Raw genomic sequence first — 18,584 nt, 5'->3', positions numbered from 1 at the left:
AGAGAAAATATTCGAGTAGTTCTAATTAAAATGTCTGTCAACAATGAAAAAGCCAAAGATTGACTCAGAAATTATAGCAGTTTGATTGCTAACAAACTGAAAAGTGTGAATTTTGTGTGGTTAGAGTGAGGCCTGTTCACCTAAAGGTGTTAAGAGAGCCGCTCTGTTTGTAAAGAATGCAATCTAAGATGCCAGATGCTAATTTTGACACCTCTTACCCACCAGACTCATCTGTCAGGAGTCCAAAGATTTTGTCACTTCTTGTTATGAGCAACAGCACTGCATCTTGTATCGCGTCTGTTCAGGACAAGAAAGAACAATGTGGTCTTTGTTACGAGTGGCTAAAAGAGCTCCTTAAAGACTCTGCGGCAGTACTGGAGTGTATGCTGACATCTATAGAGAAGACAGTCGAAACAAATACTGATATCGGATACATCCAATAGAAGAGTTGGAGGTGATGTGTGTAACATATCCCGCCCCTCAGCTTGCTACATCTTGATGACCTGGCCTTTGCTTCAAACTTATTGGTTCAGAGTGAACTATATAATATATTGACGATTCACACATGATTGGCTTGTTGCAGATTGATCTTGTCCTTCTATGGTCAGAAAATAATTGTGGTAGCCATGTGACTAAATTCTTCTACTGTCTCTGCTTTTTTTATCTTGAAAAAATTTCCAGTTCCAGCTTTGGACTTGCCCACGTCTTCCAAAGGCATTCATTAGGTTAGGTCATCGGGATCCATCCATCCATAACATAAATTGTTTCTCATTACAGTAAAGGACCAGATAGCTGGCATGTAGAGAACCATGGACACTGAAGCGTAGTGCTGAAGATCTAATGAAGTCCATGGAGCTTCAGAGCATATAGACACTAGGGATGGGCGATATTGACTAAAAAACTTAGATATTCAGTATATTTTGATGTAATAATCACAATAGTTTCATTAGTCTGATGGGACCAGCTTTGTCTTGTGAACACATGAAAAATAATTTAAAAAAATTGTGTTTCACAAGTTGGGATGAACGAATAGGCATTAGTATTTATGCTAACATATCTCATAACGTGTGACATGTTTAGCTTTTATCCTTCTATGCAAGTGTTAAATCTTACCATAAACAAATTGGTGGCTCTCTGTGGCTTTATGACAGTAAGACCTGTTATTTTTACCTAGTCTATTCCTTATATGGAGTGGTTAGCATTAGCTTATAGCCCAGTCTGCGTGTTGGTGTGTTAGATTAGCATAGTTAGCGTTAGTTGAGTGTCCAGTTCATAATCGATGCTACAGGTTCTTCTCTGTCCCCGTGTTTGTGGAACATTGGGTTGATCTGACGGATGGTTATCTGGTCTCAACCAAATAGCCGTCAATGATGTATCGCAGCTTCAGGTAGCCGAGACGAGCACCTCACACACACAGACGGCGGTGTGTGTGGGGGGCAGTGGCAGTGCACACTGTGGAGGCTCTGCGGCAGAGCTTCCAACAAACGGGCAGTTTTGTCTCATAAAACACATTTTTTTGGGGCATTCTTGGCTAAATGGAGGGACAAATGGCCCGTGGCCCTCGCTAATTTCAGATATGGGAATTTATTGTTTATATTGTGGGATGACATATTGTTACCGGTGAGAGTGTTTTTGACGATAAATCGTAAACGATAAAATATTGCACATTCTGAATAGTCACTGTAAGTGTTTACTTGAATGTAGAGTCACTTCAGACTCATTGTTTAGGGGACTCTATGGGGGAAAACTTCAATGGTAAACCTTTAACTTCATGTTTTGCATTCTCTCCACATACTTTTAGATATCTCTGTAACAGCTTTACAAAGGTCAGTTAAATGTTATCCAAAGCAGACTGAGATGTCGAGCAGAGGTCTGGGACTCAAATTTTATGTTATAGTTTCAGCTTCAGAAATGAAACCCGTGTCATCACCACAACAGATCTATCATTGGATATGTCTATACACTGCCTTTCCCTGCTCAGAGTTGTGGATTTGTTATTTAATGAGTTCTTTAAATCTCAAGGTGACTCACTATTGAGGTGACTGCCAGATAAGTTTGCCTTGCCACGCCTCTTTGGCTGATTGATATTCATGTCTGTTGTTTTTTTGTCTTTGGTAACACCTTCTTTTATGTCCCTTCTTCTCTTTGAATTCTGCTCTGTTCTTTTAGGGAAATGTGACCTTTTCCTGTTTGGAGTCCATTTCTATCGCTATAACTTTTCCTGGGCCTATGAGCTTCTTGCAGTTACCCTGGATAACTTCAACCCCCTCTGAAGCCTTTTCAGTTGGGTTCAAGTTCAGGACTTGGAATAAAGCAGGACTTCTTGTTTACTTCAACGTCCTTCATCGAGGGGGCGTGTTGTGGTTGTACCTGAGTGATGCTAGAGTACGACTAGAAATTATTAAAGAGGACAGGACGCTTCTGGAGCTCCGTGCAGGTCTGCCTTCATACTTGACTTATTTCTAAATTTCCACAATGAAAAAAAAAAAAACTACTGGTATTCCCACAATAGAGCTAATGTAAATATTTTTCAGGCTCTGTTTTAAATGATGGACAGTGGCATTCTGTGGATCTCACCTTCAAACATGGTCTCCTGACAATCATGGTGGACAATGAGAGTGTAGCTCATGCTCTCCCCTCATTTCCTGTCAACACTGGAAGTCACATTTTTTTGGGGGGTAAGAACATTTAAAAATGACAATAAAGCTTCTATATCTAAAGAAATTCATTAAACAAGCTTATTTAGAAAATTGGAAATGTCATATTAAATACAAATTATCAAATTATTATTATTGTTTTTTTGTATTTTTTGTTCTACATTAATTAGTTTATACAGTTAACAGAAAGTTTACCCTGAAAGGCTATTTTACTTTTGACAATACTCACCTTTAGCTTGTTTGATGGGTTTTGATTTAAAGCAAAAAGTTAGTTTCATCCTCTTTTTATATTATATTATTCTATTGCGCCCTTCTTTCCTCTTTACCTTTCTACTGCCCTTTCTCACAAAGGGCAACACTGCAGTCCATCAATATTTTTTATTTGCCTTACCGATCAATCATAATAAAATGTATGCAATTTTCCTCTTCCCACCATATTTAATAGACCATAACAAAAGGGTCATTTCAGTTAATTAGGGATTAGCAATACTCAATCAGAGATAGTCTGCTCTATGTGTTTCTGTTATTTACTCCAAGGTTGTCCTGCTGAAGATGATGGTCCAGAATGCAGAAACCCTTTTGGAGTTTTTCAGGGCTGCATGCGTCACATCACTTTGGAACGGCAACCCGTTGATCTGATTATGGTGCAACAAAGACTGCTGGGAAATTACAGTCAACTGCAGATCGACATGTGTGGCATGATTGACAGGTCAGGCACCTCAGAAACTTCCTTCGGCCTGTGCATCATCATTGAATCACTTAATCCTGTCATTCAATTCCGATTCAATTCAACTTTATGTATATAGCGCAAATTACAACAAAGTCATCTCAATGCGTTTAACAAAACATAAAGTTCATATTAAGAAAGAAAGAACTCAACAAGATCTGGAGATACAGTTTCTGTGCCAATGTAGATTAGGATTTGTGTAAATTTTTGTCGTAAATAACTGATCTGCTGCTGCTTTTTTGGTGTTCGATGCTTTAAATTTACTTTAAATGCTAAGTTTCAGCTCCCTCAAGATTCAGTGGCAATTATCAGCCTTATGTTTAGTTTGATCAGTAAAGGAAATGGTGGTTTCTAATTGTAATAGATTTCAAGACTTCAATGTTGCATTTGATTTATGTTTGCCATCTGCTGTGGGTGTATCAGGATGTCAAAATAATGAAACAGCAATGAATTGAAACACATGAGTAATCATACCAGCAGGTGTCATTGTACCAATTTTGATCTTTTAGAAACAAGCACATCGATGATGTTTCTTGTGTTGAGTTGTGTCACTATAATTAACAAACGCATCGCTCAAACAAGGCAGGGTAAAACCAGGATACATCTTCATTCTTAAAGAGGGATGAATATGTTTAAACTACTATCAGCTGTTGTTACAAGCGGTGCTCTCGACTCAGCAAACTGATAGTATAGCAACATGCATTGTGTTTGTTTTCCGCAGTTTTTCCACAAACCACCCACTGCCTTCATCAAAATCCTTATGGCTCTGACTGTACAGAGTCTGCACTCTTAACCTACCAGCAAGTTTCTTCCATTTCTCGTTAAAAAAAAAAGAGTGAAACTAAACATACCATTCCCATTCTTTGCACCAATTGTTATAAGGTTTAGTCCAGTTTTGTTTGATTGTACAGGACGTTTCCTGTAGAGTCTCTCTATCAATGTTTTTTCCAAACAAAGAATTTACTCAGTAGCTAATCATAGCCATTCGTCATACAGAACAGTAATGGAATGCCACAAATAGCCCTAAAATCGCATCATTCAACAATGAATGTATGACATAAGAATAGCCTCAGTGTGGTCATGTGACACTGAATTGAAAACATTATCTGTAAGGTTCCAGCATACTCAGAACAACATGGAGATAAATGGAGGTAGAAACTCCCACTGTAGCATGTTGACAGACTGCTGAGTTTGGGCTTTTATGTGAATAAGGAAGATGAAGAATCTGTGTGGTCATCTGCTTTCTTTTAATTACACCTCCATGAGTTCAGTTAAACAAACACTTTAACACTATCATGTTTATATATATATTTTTACTGACATACTTACACTTAAAGCAGCTTATGTGCTAAGCTATGAATATATGGGAAAGCAGCATTATCACAAAATCAAACACTGCCAAGCTTTTCCACACGTAAAACCGTGTGAATGTTTCTTGTGTTTGTGTAGAACCTCCTGGAGGTGCCAGCCGGTCTAGAAACAGATGGAAAGGAAATGGTGTGGATATAAATAGTGAACACCGTGTCTCCTGCCAGCCTCTATATCTGTCTTATTCTCATTAAATGAGATACAAATAAGGAAATATAAAATGTTGCATTGTTTTTCTGTTTTTATTGGAAATTTTTTTCAGTTTTTCTGAATTAATGAGAAGTTTTTTTAGGAGACATTTTTTGGTTTTTCTGAATTTCCTATAAAAACTTAACTTAGAAATACCAAAAAATATTTCATATGAAAACAGAAAAACAGGGCCAAATATTTTATTTAATTATTTTCCATCCATCCATCCATCTTCTCCCGCTTAGCCGTTTCCGGGTCGCGGGGGCAGCATCCTCAGTAGGGAGGCCCAGACTTCCCTCTCCCCGGCCACTTCCTCCAGCTCTATTTTAAACTTATCAATTCAGAAAAACCAAAAAAATATTTCCTAAAGCAAACAAGTCTGACCAAGTGCAGTAAAGTAATGGAGTTGTGAGCGCAAAGGCAGAAGTGGCAGTTCTTCCAAAAATATAATGATCAGAACATACATTTAATCAAACAAATGTCATTTTTTTAAACTTTGTTTTTTTGTGGTCCTGTACCACATGATCTTCTGCCCTGTGGTTGGGGACCAATGACATGTCTTATACAGCCTCAAGTTAAAATGAGTGCTCTAAAACAGGATGCATGCTTACTGGCTTTTATAATTTGCTCTCAATAACTTTTTATTTTTCCATATATTTGAGAATTACATTAAATTAGAAAAATCATTGACTTTACCTTGTTCCACAGGCAACTTTCTGTCAAGTTTTTGCACCAATGAGTCTCATACAGATTCTCATCAGAATATGGATAAGGAAACCATAATGCCATTCTACCTAATACAGCACATACAGAGTTTCAGTGAACTCTCTTGAGAGCTGGAGTCTTTCAGGTGACCTGGTTCAAGAGTGTGTGGCAGTCCTGAGAAGGTCTGCCAGTGGGGAAAAAGGACAAGACTAAATTACTCATTGGAAAGCTTTTCCATTCATTAATATTCAAAGAAAATCGCAATTCTGTTAAGTAGGCATATTACAATTTCAGCTTTTAATGGGAAAAGGAGGTTTATGATGAAAATTCCCTTGTGGTTATCTTCTCTATCAACTCAAGAATGCAGTTTGGCAGTTGATTAGATAAATCAATTATATAAAGGAACAAATGTTTTCTCTTTTTCTTACCTTTTCTGGCCTTTTTGATATTTTCTTAGTCTGCGATCACTTTTGAAATTCACATTAAAAGATAACCATGAAAATCACTGGCTAAAATGTTTCTTCCTGTGTGTAATGGATAGTATACTTACATTTTTTGTTGGTGAGGTTGAAAGGTGGTGTGGCTTTGGAAGAGTTTTCATTATGATTCCTTTTCTGCTCTGACCTCCAGTGTCCATGGGATTTTTAACCTAAAAAACATTGTTTTCCAGAAGTATGTTCTTATTTATCGTAAAGTTCAAACTCGAGGCCTGGGGGCCAAATCCAGCCCTTTAAAGGATCTAATTTGGCCCACATACAGGAGAAAATAGAAGTGACAGAAAAACTTTAATCATTGGGTAAATTATTAAGTTTTGGATGTTTTTGTTCCTCCAAATTTACAATAAATGCAGGAGATCTCAATTTTCTAGCCTTTTGATTACATGACTGAAGTTAATCACAAAATATGAAAGAATTCATATTTTCCAAAATCTTGCAATTTTACAATTTCCCCTAAATATTGATTCACAGTATTGCATGTAATACCATCTTTCTTCTTCCATTCCTAAATTACTCATGCTCGATTACTACTTACAACTTTGTACGGTAAGTGAGGCCCTAACCGCGACCTGCTACCCTGAACAGGAACAAGTGTCAAAAGACGATTATATGAATCAAAAAGTTTTTGAAAGTAGTTATCATTTATTTACATCATGTCAATAACATTTGAAAAATGTTACCATCATTTTTAGTTTGTTATTGTTAATGTTTTTTGGTGTTTCTTGAACTCAAATTTAATGTCTTAACCAGCTGTCAAAATTCCTGCATGTGATTTTTGTGCACTGCACATGTATGTACTGTATTTTTGAAATACATCTAATATATGACCTGAATAAAACTTGCTTTAGATAACTTGCGCAAAAGACAATATTTAATATTTCTGATTTCAAGATGCATCCTAATCCATTTCAGTCTCATTACAATTTGTCTGTTAAAAGATCAGCAATTTCAAAACTTGTTTCTCCTGCTCTTTCTTTCTTTCTTTCTTTCTTTCTTTCTTTCTTTCTTTCTCTCTTTCTCTCTTTCTCTTTTTTTTCTTTTTTTTCTTTTTTCTTTTTTCTTTTTTCTTTTTTTCTTTCTCTCTCTTTCTCTCTTTTTTTCTTCTCTCTTTCTTTCTTTTTTTCTTCTCTCTTTCTTTCTTTTTTTCTTCTCTCTTTTTTCTTTTTTTCTTCTCTCTTTTTTTCTCTTTTTTTATCTTTTTTCTCTTTTTCTCTCTCTCTTTTTTTCTCTCTTTTTCTTTCTCTTTCTCTCGTAGATGCTCACCCAGTCATTGTGAACATGGCGGGCGCTGCACCCAGTCCTGGTCTTCATTCCACTGTAACTGCTCAGGAAGCGGCTACAACGGAGCCACCTGCCACAGCTGTGAGTTACAAACATTCCTAAATGACCTCAAGAGGAGAGGGTGAGGAAGAACTATAGGTGTAAACACTAACTGTGACTCACGAGTCAAACAGAATAGGAAAGATATTGGAACAAAGTAGACCACCATCATAGGGGAGAATCCAAGTCTCGGACAACATGATTATCAAAATTATGTAAAGTTCATCTGATATATACATAGTATACATGTTTGTGAGCCTTTGAATCTGCCGTACATGCAGGCGCGTCTAATCCGTTGGGGATGTGGAGGATGCGACACCCGCACATATTGGTCCAGTTAGATTGATTGAATGGTGATAAAGCCAATCACAGCCAACCATTTGACGAAGCCGCCAATCTGAGAAGGTAAACAAAGAGTTAGGAGATGGGTATAGTGTAAGTAAAGTAAAAAGAAATGAGTAACAGGTGGCAAGAACTGGTCTAAAAGTTTCAAAAACGTGGCAAGAAAAGAATGAAAAGTGACTGAAATGAACCAAAAGCAGTGAAGTGTGGCCAACAAAATTGACAGAAAAGAGGAAACAGGTGTTATGTAATGGCTAAAGGTAGCTTAAATGAGCAAAATGTGGCAAACGATAGAAAAAAGGGGAAAAAATGTGAAACAAAAAGAGGCAAAATGTATGGAGAAAAAAGGGCAAAAGGTAGCTCATTTGGATGAAAAGTGTCAAAAAATTATTAAAGAATCTACAAAAAATGTCACTGCTCCACCCCTGCGTATATGCCATACAGTAGCTGTCCTTAACAATGACTTGTTAAAGGACAGCTATGGCATGTAAGGCAAATTCAAAAGCTTGCGCATCATATCTTATTCAGTGGGTTTTCCTCAATGTTGCAGCCAAAGTAACAAATTGAACTAAATTACTTTTCAAGTCAAAAGCAAGTTAAACGTTCTTGCTGAAATTCATACATTTTATGTAGCTCATATTTTCTATTTTCCCTGTGATATCCCACCAATAGACGCATGCACACACTCGACATCTATGGGGACAATAGACAAAAAGGCTCTTGAATATTGGGGGAGGTTTCTTTGTTAAAAACTGTGTATTCCCATCAGTCCTCACCGTCATCTTAAGTTAGAATAAACGAAATAAACATGTTAGTGTTAAAAGAAGCTTTAGAGTACTTGTTCTGTAATAATTATGATGTGCTGGTTTTACCCACAATCCTCCAGTTTGTAATTTCCATTTTCCTCTCAGCTGTGTATGAACAGTCCTGCGAGGCGTACAAACACAATGGCAACACGTCGGGGCATTTTTACATTGATGTGGATGGCAGCGGACCAATCCAACCACAGCAGGTTTATTGTAACATGACAGGTGAGACACCCCCCCTCACACACACACACACACACACACACACACGGCTGCTATTTGCATAGCGTTTTCTGATCTTTCTTTTTATTTAATGGTCTAAATCTCAGATAGTGATGCAATTTCTTCATCTGTTGATCATCTTGTGTCAATGCGTATCTCTCAGAAGAAAGGACATGGATGGTGATCCAGCACAACAACACTGGGCTGACCAGAGTGCAGCCGTCCCATGGTGTGAGCCAGCTTTCTGTTCACTTTGACTACGCGTCTCAGGAGGAGCAACTTCTGGCAGCTATCAGCCAATCAGAGCACTGCGAACAAGAGCTGTCATACCAATGCAGGATGTCCCGCCTCCTCAATGCTTTAGGTAAAGTCCTTTAAGTTTAAAAGTTTAAGCTTAAGTTTTGCAATGCATCTAAAGTTATTTGTTTTCCACTTTCACTTAAACTTTTAGAACTAAAGAACTATTATAGATGTATTAAATGAAAAGTTAGCTTCTACAATAAGATGTTATATTTACTGTATTTCGGTAATCCTAAATTCTTGTTTATTTCCATCTTGAGGGAAAGCATATACTGAAAGCAAAAGCTCTAAAGAGAAAAGACTACAAAAAAAAAAACTAATTTCCAAATCAGGGGAATTGGGTAAACATATTCATCGGACTTTCCTTTAACTACCCAAACGGTGAAGATTTTCTTTCTTAGGTGGTCATAAATCTTTTACATATTTATTGTGACAGCCACGTTGTGCTTCTTTCCATTTTCTCATCACTGAATGGAGACATAATCTAAATTCAGAGACTCTGCACTATCTTACGTAAGCAGCAAACATAATGTGGTAAGATGCTCTGTTTGCTAAAACCTTATAATACCTATGCTTTACTCCAATGGTGGGCAACTTCTATCACAGTGGAGGCCACAACATAATCTAAGGGCTGCATTATGTAGATTCATGTCAGCATTTAGAATAATGACCTATCAGAGCATTAACACAGGAAATAGTTTTTTTTACAGTAAATGTGTGTGTTTTCTGTCATTCTGTGTATGTTTGTCATTGTCTTGCTTGACATAATTGCATTTTGTGCATTTCTGTTGTCTTTTAGTGTATTTTTCATGTATGATGTATGTCTTTTGGAATACATTTTGTGTATTTCTGTTGTTGTTTCGCCAGTTGCCCACGTCTGCTTTACTCGTAGGTATGTGACGTCCTTTGGTGCATGTTGTTCATTTAGAGAACATCGAGTCATAAAGTCTATTCTTGAGACTAATGAATCAGAATTTTTTTGATTTTATTCGCCAAGTACAGTTTAAAAACGGCAAAAGGAATTTAACTTGGCAGGTGTATTATAGCTGAAACGTGCTGAGAAATTCTACCTGTACTGAGACAATTAGAGAGAGGTAAAGGAACGTGTTGGGGTGAAGGGTAATGAGGTGATGCTCAAAACTGTAGGTTTCTTACTGAAGAAGTGCTGACTCAGCCGGGACGTTTCCAATCCCTTCTTCCGACGCTGCCGCAGGAAGTGAAATGCATTAACCGGTATCTGACACCCCCATCATCGCCCCTTATGAAAACAATATATTCTGCTTTACTGCAGGAGCACAGCAAACATCAAGAGCTTAAAATGCAGGAGTCATCTTAGCACTTCGAGAAAGGCAGATTTTCTTCATTTAAGCTGCTTTTTGACCAACAGAGATCATGTTATTTAAAAGCTCTGCAATGCTTGTGTTTGATTAGGAAATTGAATGTATATGATGTAAGGAAGACAGCTTTGGAAATGACAACGTGTAGCTTATTTGAAAACATTTGATGGGTCTAATGACTCCTATTGATGCACTTAGTGATGCTGAAGCATATTGAAAAAGGCGTTTTGCTGGTAAACCTGTGCTGAACTGCTGCTCTGTATTTCAGAAGGCTCCCCGTTCAGCTGGTGGCTCGGGGGTCCAGGACAGGGTCGTGTTCAGACTTACTGGGGAGGAGCTCAACCAGGCAGCCAGCAGTGTGCCTGTGGCCTACAAGGCGACTGTGTGGACCCAGAGCATTACTGCAACTGTGACGCCGATCGGGACGAGTGGTACTGCGCTTTTCAAATCTACTGTTTCTTTGATGTTTATCCTCAAGGGAATTAAACTAATGAATAACGAGAGAGATATTTAATCAACTAAGGTCATATTTAAATGGGAATAATGTGTAACTGAAACATTATGAAACTCATCTTGTATATATTCTGCAAACAAAGGTTTACCGTTTCCATGTAGACAACCAAAATTTTACTTTAGGGGAACCATGAATATAGCACCAATGTTCCTGGTCCTTGGATCATGTCAATCCATCAATCATCTACTGTTTATATATGGTCAGGTCTTAGGGGCAGCATCACAGACTTCCTTCTCCCCAGCTACTTCTTCCTGGAGGATCCCAAGGGGTTACCAGGCCAGCTGAGAGATAGTGGCTGCGTCCAAATAGTCCCTCCTATCTCCTTTCCTATCCACTTTGCCATAACCCCGTGGATGAAGTCATGGGGTTAAGGAACTCAGACGAACTTCCACTAGGTGACGTGATAATCCTACGGCCGCGCCTCCTTTCCTCAGAAAATTTGAACGCTCTTTATCATGGCCACCACTTAAACACTTCCGAAGGTTAAAGAACAGTGGATAGGAAAGGAGATAGGAGGGACTATATGGACATGTTGCAACCAATTTGAATAGTTGCATAACGCCATCTACTGCACCGGATGTACAGCTGTACAGAACTCCCATCTGAGTCACCGGAGACACCTCATCTGGCCCAAAGGTCATGAGCGAAGATTGACCAGACATTTGTCTTTTTAAAAAAAACAGGATTTACAAGAGCACTACGAGAGCACAAACCTCTGCCAAGTTTAGATCAGCTCACCAAATTTAATTCAAATCCGATCATAACTTTTTGAAATAACTGTGCTCAAAAACTTATTCATTTACTGACTACTTTATTTTGATCAGATTGTCAAAATGTATCATGTGGTGCATGCGCAACACTAATCTGATCAGCATCCATTGAACCTCTGCTAATTAAACAAAATACACCCCCCAAAACGCTGAAGTCACTTCATCACATTCTCATTTCATTTCCACTTTATCTCAACTTTTCATCGCAGGCGCTCTTCAAGAAGACCTGTTTTGGAAACGCAGCAATCATTTCCAGCCTCTGAAAAATTGTCAACTGCAAAGATGGACATGTAGATTATCTGAACATGTGAAAGCACAGATAGCTGCTCCATCAGTGTCCTGAGCGGCAGGCTATTTCGGAAAAGACTGTCACAGAAAATGGGCCGAGATTAAGCGTCAAGATATGAGTGAGATACAATCTGACTTGTAATGAAATGTCTCGCATGCAAAAAAAAAAAAAGATTACCACGAGAATGAAGATGATTCATTCCGATATGTTTGAGAACCTATTTTTAGATTGTAAATAAATTATTTCATAGTCTTTATTAAATTGTCCTTAAAACCAACATTTTTTGCCATAGTTTTTTAAGTTACAATAACTAGACTGACAACAAAAAAGACATGTGAACAAATACTATATGAAAATATATTGATATTATTAACTAATAGAAGTGAAACTGTTCACATGGGACAAAATCCAATCAGAATCAAGTTTCTTTTTTGGAAGCTATCCAGTCTAAACTACTTTAGTTTCGTGGAAGGGGACACAAGCCGGTAAATGACTTGTTTGCAAACGTGAGACAGCTCATGTGGTTTTACGACTCAAAACTGTCTGTGTGTATTTACAAATATGAATGCCATCCCATATCAGGTTGATAAATGGTAATTGAATCTTTAAAAAATGAATAAACTCTTATTTTAGTCGAATATATCTGAAACAGATTTAGTCGACTACAGTCTTAATGTCATTTAGTTGACTAAAACTAATCTTTAACTGAAATAGTCCTGAAAACTAAATTTGGACTTAAATTTCTGACTAAAATTGAATCAAAATTTTCTGACAAAATGAACACTGCTTCAAACCACCTCTACCAATTTCTATATCAAATAACTAGTTTGTCTTTTCCTATTCCTATTTCATATTTGTGAAATGTATTTCCCTCCTCTCTGTTCCACTAACTCTTTATATTAGTTGATTATAATCTTTGTTTGTTTTTTTATTTCATTCAAGACACTAAAACATTTTTTCTTTTCCTCCACATTGAAAAAAATGAAAAAGACATGAAGGAAAAGGAGCAGAAAGAAGGAAAACATATAACATCTGTCCACTCCATAAGAAATAAACTACATTAAACAAAGCCAAACTGCAAACATCTCTTTGAAACAACAATACAGTTACACTTCTGTCTCATATTTCTACAACATTATACATTTCACATTCTTCTTGACCATATTAAGTGTTCTTGATAAATTGATGTCATCATTTAGACCCCAATTAAAATACACCTTTCTTTTGTCTCTGTTCTCAATTTGGGTTTTTTAAATATCTTTATTCCTCATGAGTTATAATTACTTTCTTTCTTAATTATTACTTTTTTTTGCAGATTTGTGGGTAAGATTTTTAAATGAGCTTTGTACATGGTTTTTAAAATGTATTCTACCAGATTATGAGATTTTGATAGTTTTTTGCTGTATAAATATTGGGTTTGTATGTTTCCTGCATCCACTTCCACTAATAATTCTCAGCACTTGTTTCTGTAAATGAAGAATTGGATTTGTGTATGATTTACAGGCAGTGCCCCACCCCTCAATACAATATGTCATTGTTGTGAATTAATACATCTCTACTTTTATGTTTCAACCTCCCTGAACTCAACATACCTGTTTCTGTCTCATCTTTTGTCTTCTGTCTTCAACTTCTCATCTCGCTTTTGGTTCCTCCCTCTGTTTTGTCGTCCTGCAGGACTGAGGACTCAGGCCCACTGACCCATAAAGAGAGCCTCCCGGTCAGGTCTCTGGTGCTGGGTGACGTCCACAGGCCGGGGTCAGAGGCGGCCTACAGGGTGGGGCCGCTGCGTTGTCACGGAGACAGTAAGTCCTTGCCTGCGGTTGCCTAGTTACAGTTGATGAATATGTGAACGACATTGTCTCATAGAAGGAAAAAATGTTACAATTTTTTTTTGTCCAACTTCTTTAAACGTCATTTCGACCAAAACACTCAAAATAACAATCAAAATTCAACAGTCAATGATGTAATTAATTAATGACTTAGATTAAATCGCTGCCACGCTCAAATGAATCCCCATTAGCAAAGATAATGCTCACGCATATTACCTTTTAAGATGTTACGCTTTGATACTTGTTTCCTTTTTAAAGCATTACAAGCTAAATCAAAGTAGCATGCTGATTTTCTCTCATTTAATTAATTGCAATTTCAGCCTTCATTTACCAACCCCAGCAGATAGGCATGTGGCACGATCAATTAAGCATGACCACACCGTAGAATTTTGCACGTCTGTGTACTCATTACACACTGCTTGACTATGCCATTGCTACGTGATGTCCATTTAAAATCTCCAATGGTTTATTTTCTTTTTCAGAGAACTTCTGGAATGCTGCGTTTTTCGACAAGGAGACCTCGTACCTCCACTTCCCCACATTCCACGCAGAGCTGAGCGCAGATATATCCTTCCTGTTTAAAACCACAGCCTCCTCAGGTGTCTTCCTGGAAAACCTGGGCATCAGAGACTTTATCCGCATCGAGCTGAGCTGTGAGTGCCCTCAGAGCTGTGGGGTAGAAATGTATTGCGAATTATGATGATTTTGTCAGGGAAACCACAAAGTCACAAATGTAATCAGGATTACCTGGAGGTTGCAGACGTAATCTGTTTAATAGCAACCCTGCAGGGAAACGTCTGGCTATTGACTTAACACTTTTGATTTTTCGTGACCGCACTTTTAACACAATGTAAATTTAAGCTTCCATAGAGGGCATAACAAATGCAAAAATCAAAAGTTTCCTGAACACTTTTGATTTGGTCCTTTTTTTCCCAACAATATACAGTATTTATTATTTTTAGCTTTTACAGCATACGACAATGATACAACCTCTCTGACACATATCTGTGCCTCTGTTTGTTCACAAAGAATGATAAGTTACAAAAGTGTACAGAGACTTCAATAATTACAAGAAAAAAAGACAAAAAGGTAAATAAAAAACATACCAGGTGCCACAGTGGGCTACATTCGTTCCAGTGGTATCTGTCATTTTGTCCTTGGGCAAGGCACTTCACCCACATTGCCTAGTATGAAAGTAGTGTGGTGGTGGTCGGCGGGACCAATGGCTCACTATGGCAGCCTCGCTTCTGTCAGTCTGCCCCAGTAGTAGTAGTTTACCACCACTAAGTGTAGAGTGTAAGAATACTGCCTTAATTCTGTAAAGCGTTTTAAGCGTGTATGACAAAGCGCTACATAAAATCCAATGCATTATTACTATTATAAATGTATACAGTTGTAACCCATCCAGTTTATTGCTTAATACACTACGGTATCGTATGGGTATGGACGTAAATCTGTGCCATCTTATTTTGAAACTAAATTCTTATTGCAGATTTTTTTAGCATTGAAATTCAGTGTAAAAAATTCAACTGCAGAAACTCAAACTACAAAAGACAGGGGTCACCATCTGGGTGACCAAAAAGATGCAACAGATCCCTGTCTCATATCCAACCTGCAGCCAATCAGTTACACTCCACTATTTGTATAGGCCACAAAAATGTTAAAAATTCAGTTTTTCTACATTAGAAATTCTTTTCTTTAGTTGTCTGGACCAATTGAAATCAAACTGGGTTGTATGTGGCCCCTGACACTCGTGCTTTTGGGCAGAGATGAAAGTAACTATAATTATAAGTACTCGTGTTACTGTAATTGAGTTGTTTTCATGGGTACTTGTACTTTTTTGAATATTTTTTTAAATCAGTAATTTTACTTGTACTTGCTTTTACTTGTAAAGTAATTTGTTACATTTCTACACCCAACCGTTATTGGTTAAATTATTATTTTTTGGTTTGAAATGATCAACAGACATTGTGAAACTACAAACAATTTAATGACTAGACAACTATCAAATGCATCACCTCATAGCCGACCAACCAGATTAAACTTAATGCACCGCGCCAAAACCGCATTGAATGGAGGTTATTTTCTCTGTTTTAGTGTTCATAGGTTTAGCTACATGTAGAGCCTGTGAAGTTTTTTAATTTTGAATTGAAGTATTTTGTTATTTCTACTGAAAAAGAACTGTACATTTTGACGAACCTTTTATTTTATACAGATAAATAAATGAAGTTCCAACTGTGCAAGATTTGGTCTCTTACTTTTTAAGTTTATACATGAGATGTGGCAAGATTTATTACCAACATGGGGGGTGAAAGTAACTACTAACCTTTACTGAGTACTATTTAATTGAGTTATTTTTTACTTGTACTTGAGTTCTTCATGTATGACTTACTTGTACTTGAGTACAATTTTAATCAAGTAACTACTTGTACTTGAGTAAGATACATCAGTACTTTTTACACCCCTGCTATTCAGGAATGTGTGCCCTAATTTGATCACAGCTTTAGAAGATACTTTTAATATTATTTAACTTCAAAGCTTTTGAACAAAAGGAATTGTTTTGCTGAAAGTCAAAATTATTTGTTGCACCAGGAGTCTAGTTTTTAGGCATCAGTTTATTCTGTCAACAACTGTCATTATTTACTGTTTGTCTTTTGATTTCTCCTCAGCATCCACTCAGGTACTTTTCTCCTTTGATGTGGGAAACGGCCCACTGGAGGTTCATGTGGAGTCGAGCATACCGCTCAATGACGACCGTTGGCATCAAATCCGAGCCGAGCGGAACATCAAGGAGGCGTCGCTGCGACTGGATGATCTCCCGGTCGTCACGCGGGAGGCTCCACTTGACGGACACTTCCACCTGCAGCTCAACAGTCAGCTGTTCATAGGTGAGGCTGCATTTCATCAATTTCCTGACTAGCAGCAGTGCTGGAGACTTTGATGTTGACTCCTTTATTTCTCCACAGCATTTCTCCATTTTGATATGCTAACTTAACTCCCACCCACTCACTGTTTCAGTACATAGTCTTTTTTTTCTTCAGACAGAAGTTTATTTTCTCATCACCTTTCTTGTCTACACATTTTCAAACCTTTCCGGATTTCTCGCCTCCTCTGGTGCAGTACTGCAGTCTGTGTTGCCTCGAGCTTTTGTGTTGGAAACTACTTCATGCAACATTGTGTTGCTCCTGGCTAGTTCAGCTTTCTGATACTTTCATACATAACCGTCAGTCAGGGTTTTTGCCTGTGAAAGATAAAGCTTTGTGTGAGTTTAAGTATTTCCATCATTTTACGACAGGTTTACATATTGTCTGTTGCAGGGTTGGGGTAAATGACTTTTTAAAATTACAATTACAACTCGCTCAGCGCACACAGGCTAAGAAGAAGAGCACGGCCTGACCGCTCTCCTCTCCTCCAGTGAAGCAACTGGATGTTCCCCAGCTCCACCAGTTCGGCTTTCATGCGTTCACCCAAGGGCTCTCCATGCCCTAGTCTCCCCGCAACCATGGCACAATCCGGTGACGGCCGGGAGAGACGGACATGTTCTACAAGCATGTGTTGGTTACGCCAGAGTGCGGTGTAATTATTTATCAATTACGCGATTACAATTAAAAAATCACCCCAACCCTGATCTATTGTGACTGTTTACCACATTCTTCAAGTAGGGATGTAACGATTAATCGTAAGGCAGTTAAAAATCGATTCATAGGTATCACGGTTCATATCGATACTCTGAAAATTTAATCGCAGTACTTTTTTTAAATAACAGGGGGCGTTATATTTATTTATCCTTCTCTTGTCCAAGTGTAGTCAGCGGGTGGGATCTGCTACTATTCTCTTTCTGGCTGCCTTCTACTCTTAAACATGTTTATAAATGATTTCTTACCCCTTTAGCACCGAAAGAATATCTGTAATATTACATGAATATCTGTAAAAGTCACGTTTTTCTATTAGCTGTCTGCTAGTGCATAGCCTCTCTTCTTCACTGCATGAATATATGCATGCCAACCAACCACTGGGTTACCAGCGCCCTCTGCTGGTCCAAACAAATATCTGACGTAAATACAGTGAAATTACTGTTTTTTTTTTTTTTTGTTTGTTTTTTAAAGTCCAATTGTTAAGGCACAAAATACATTTTCTGTTGCACTTTTAAAAAGAAAAAGAACTATTATGCAGTTCTGCATTGTTTACTATAGAACCAGAATTTAAATTAATGGCTTCTTCTTCATTTGCATTATTCCTGTATTTATTTAATTTAAGATTTATTTTTAGTTAAATTGCATTGTTTTGAATAGTTTATCAAGGGATTCTTTTGACAATGAAAAATAAAAGGAAAATAATACAGTATTTTCTAAAGAATATTTTTCAGTCATCATTTGTCTACAGTCCCATTTTGTAAAATAAATTGTGAAAGAATTGTATCGTGAACCCAGTATTATGAATCGAATCGTATCGGGAGTTGAGTGAATCGTTACATCACTATCTTCAAGGCTTTTGTAGATTTATCTGGCTGTGGAACAGAGGTAATGTCTGCTGCCCTTCATGCACATTTTCTAGCTTCTATTAGTTTAAGCATGATAGATATAAGGCCAAGATATTGCTTATTTCTCTATGCAATTATAAATAAAACATAGGTACAATCATGGCTATAGACACAGTATTTCCAAAGAAAATGTATCCCCTAATTGTTTTAATGACATCAGTGCTGAAATAAA

The 18,584-nt window shown here is 37.5% G+C and overlaps 1 protein-coding gene across 2 annotated transcripts in view; it reads left to right on the top strand.

Annotated features, from left to right (window-relative positions):
* The window catches only part of LOC114479095 (contactin-associated protein-like 4), a 141,995-nt gene that overhangs the window by 89,117 nt on the left and 34,294 nt on the right, over window positions 1–18,584 (top strand). Inside the window, exons 8-17 of one of the 2 annotated variants that reach the window (XM_028472560.1) lie at window positions 2,170–2,437; window positions 2,535–2,678; window positions 3,195–3,366; window positions 7,399–7,505; window positions 8,717–8,836; window positions 9,000–9,197; window positions 10,739–10,901; window positions 13,718–13,845; window positions 14,355–14,525; window positions 16,542–16,760. In XM_028472560.1, coding sequence (XP_028328361.1) covers window positions 2,170–2,437; window positions 2,535–2,678; window positions 3,195–3,366; window positions 7,399–7,505; window positions 8,717–8,836; window positions 9,000–9,197; window positions 10,739–10,901; window positions 13,718–13,845; window positions 14,355–14,525; window positions 16,542–16,760 — 1,690 coding nt within the window. Of the gene's footprint in view, window positions 1–2,169; window positions 2,438–2,534; window positions 2,679–3,194; window positions 3,367–7,398; window positions 7,506–8,716; window positions 8,837–8,996; window positions 9,198–10,738; window positions 10,902–13,717; window positions 13,846–14,354; window positions 14,526–16,541; window positions 16,761–18,584 lie in introns of both variants that reach the window. The other variant, XM_028472559.1, reaches the window with a different exon arrangement.

The sequence above is a fragment of the Gouania willdenowi genome, chromosome 17 (assembly GCF_900634775.1).
Source record: "Gouania willdenowi chromosome 17, fGouWil2.1, whole genome shotgun sequence".
Taxonomy (NCBI): Eukaryota; Metazoa; Chordata; class Actinopteri; order Blenniiformes; family Gobiesocidae; genus Gouania; species Gouania willdenowi.
This window is presented reverse-complemented; position numbering and strand designations above follow the sequence as displayed.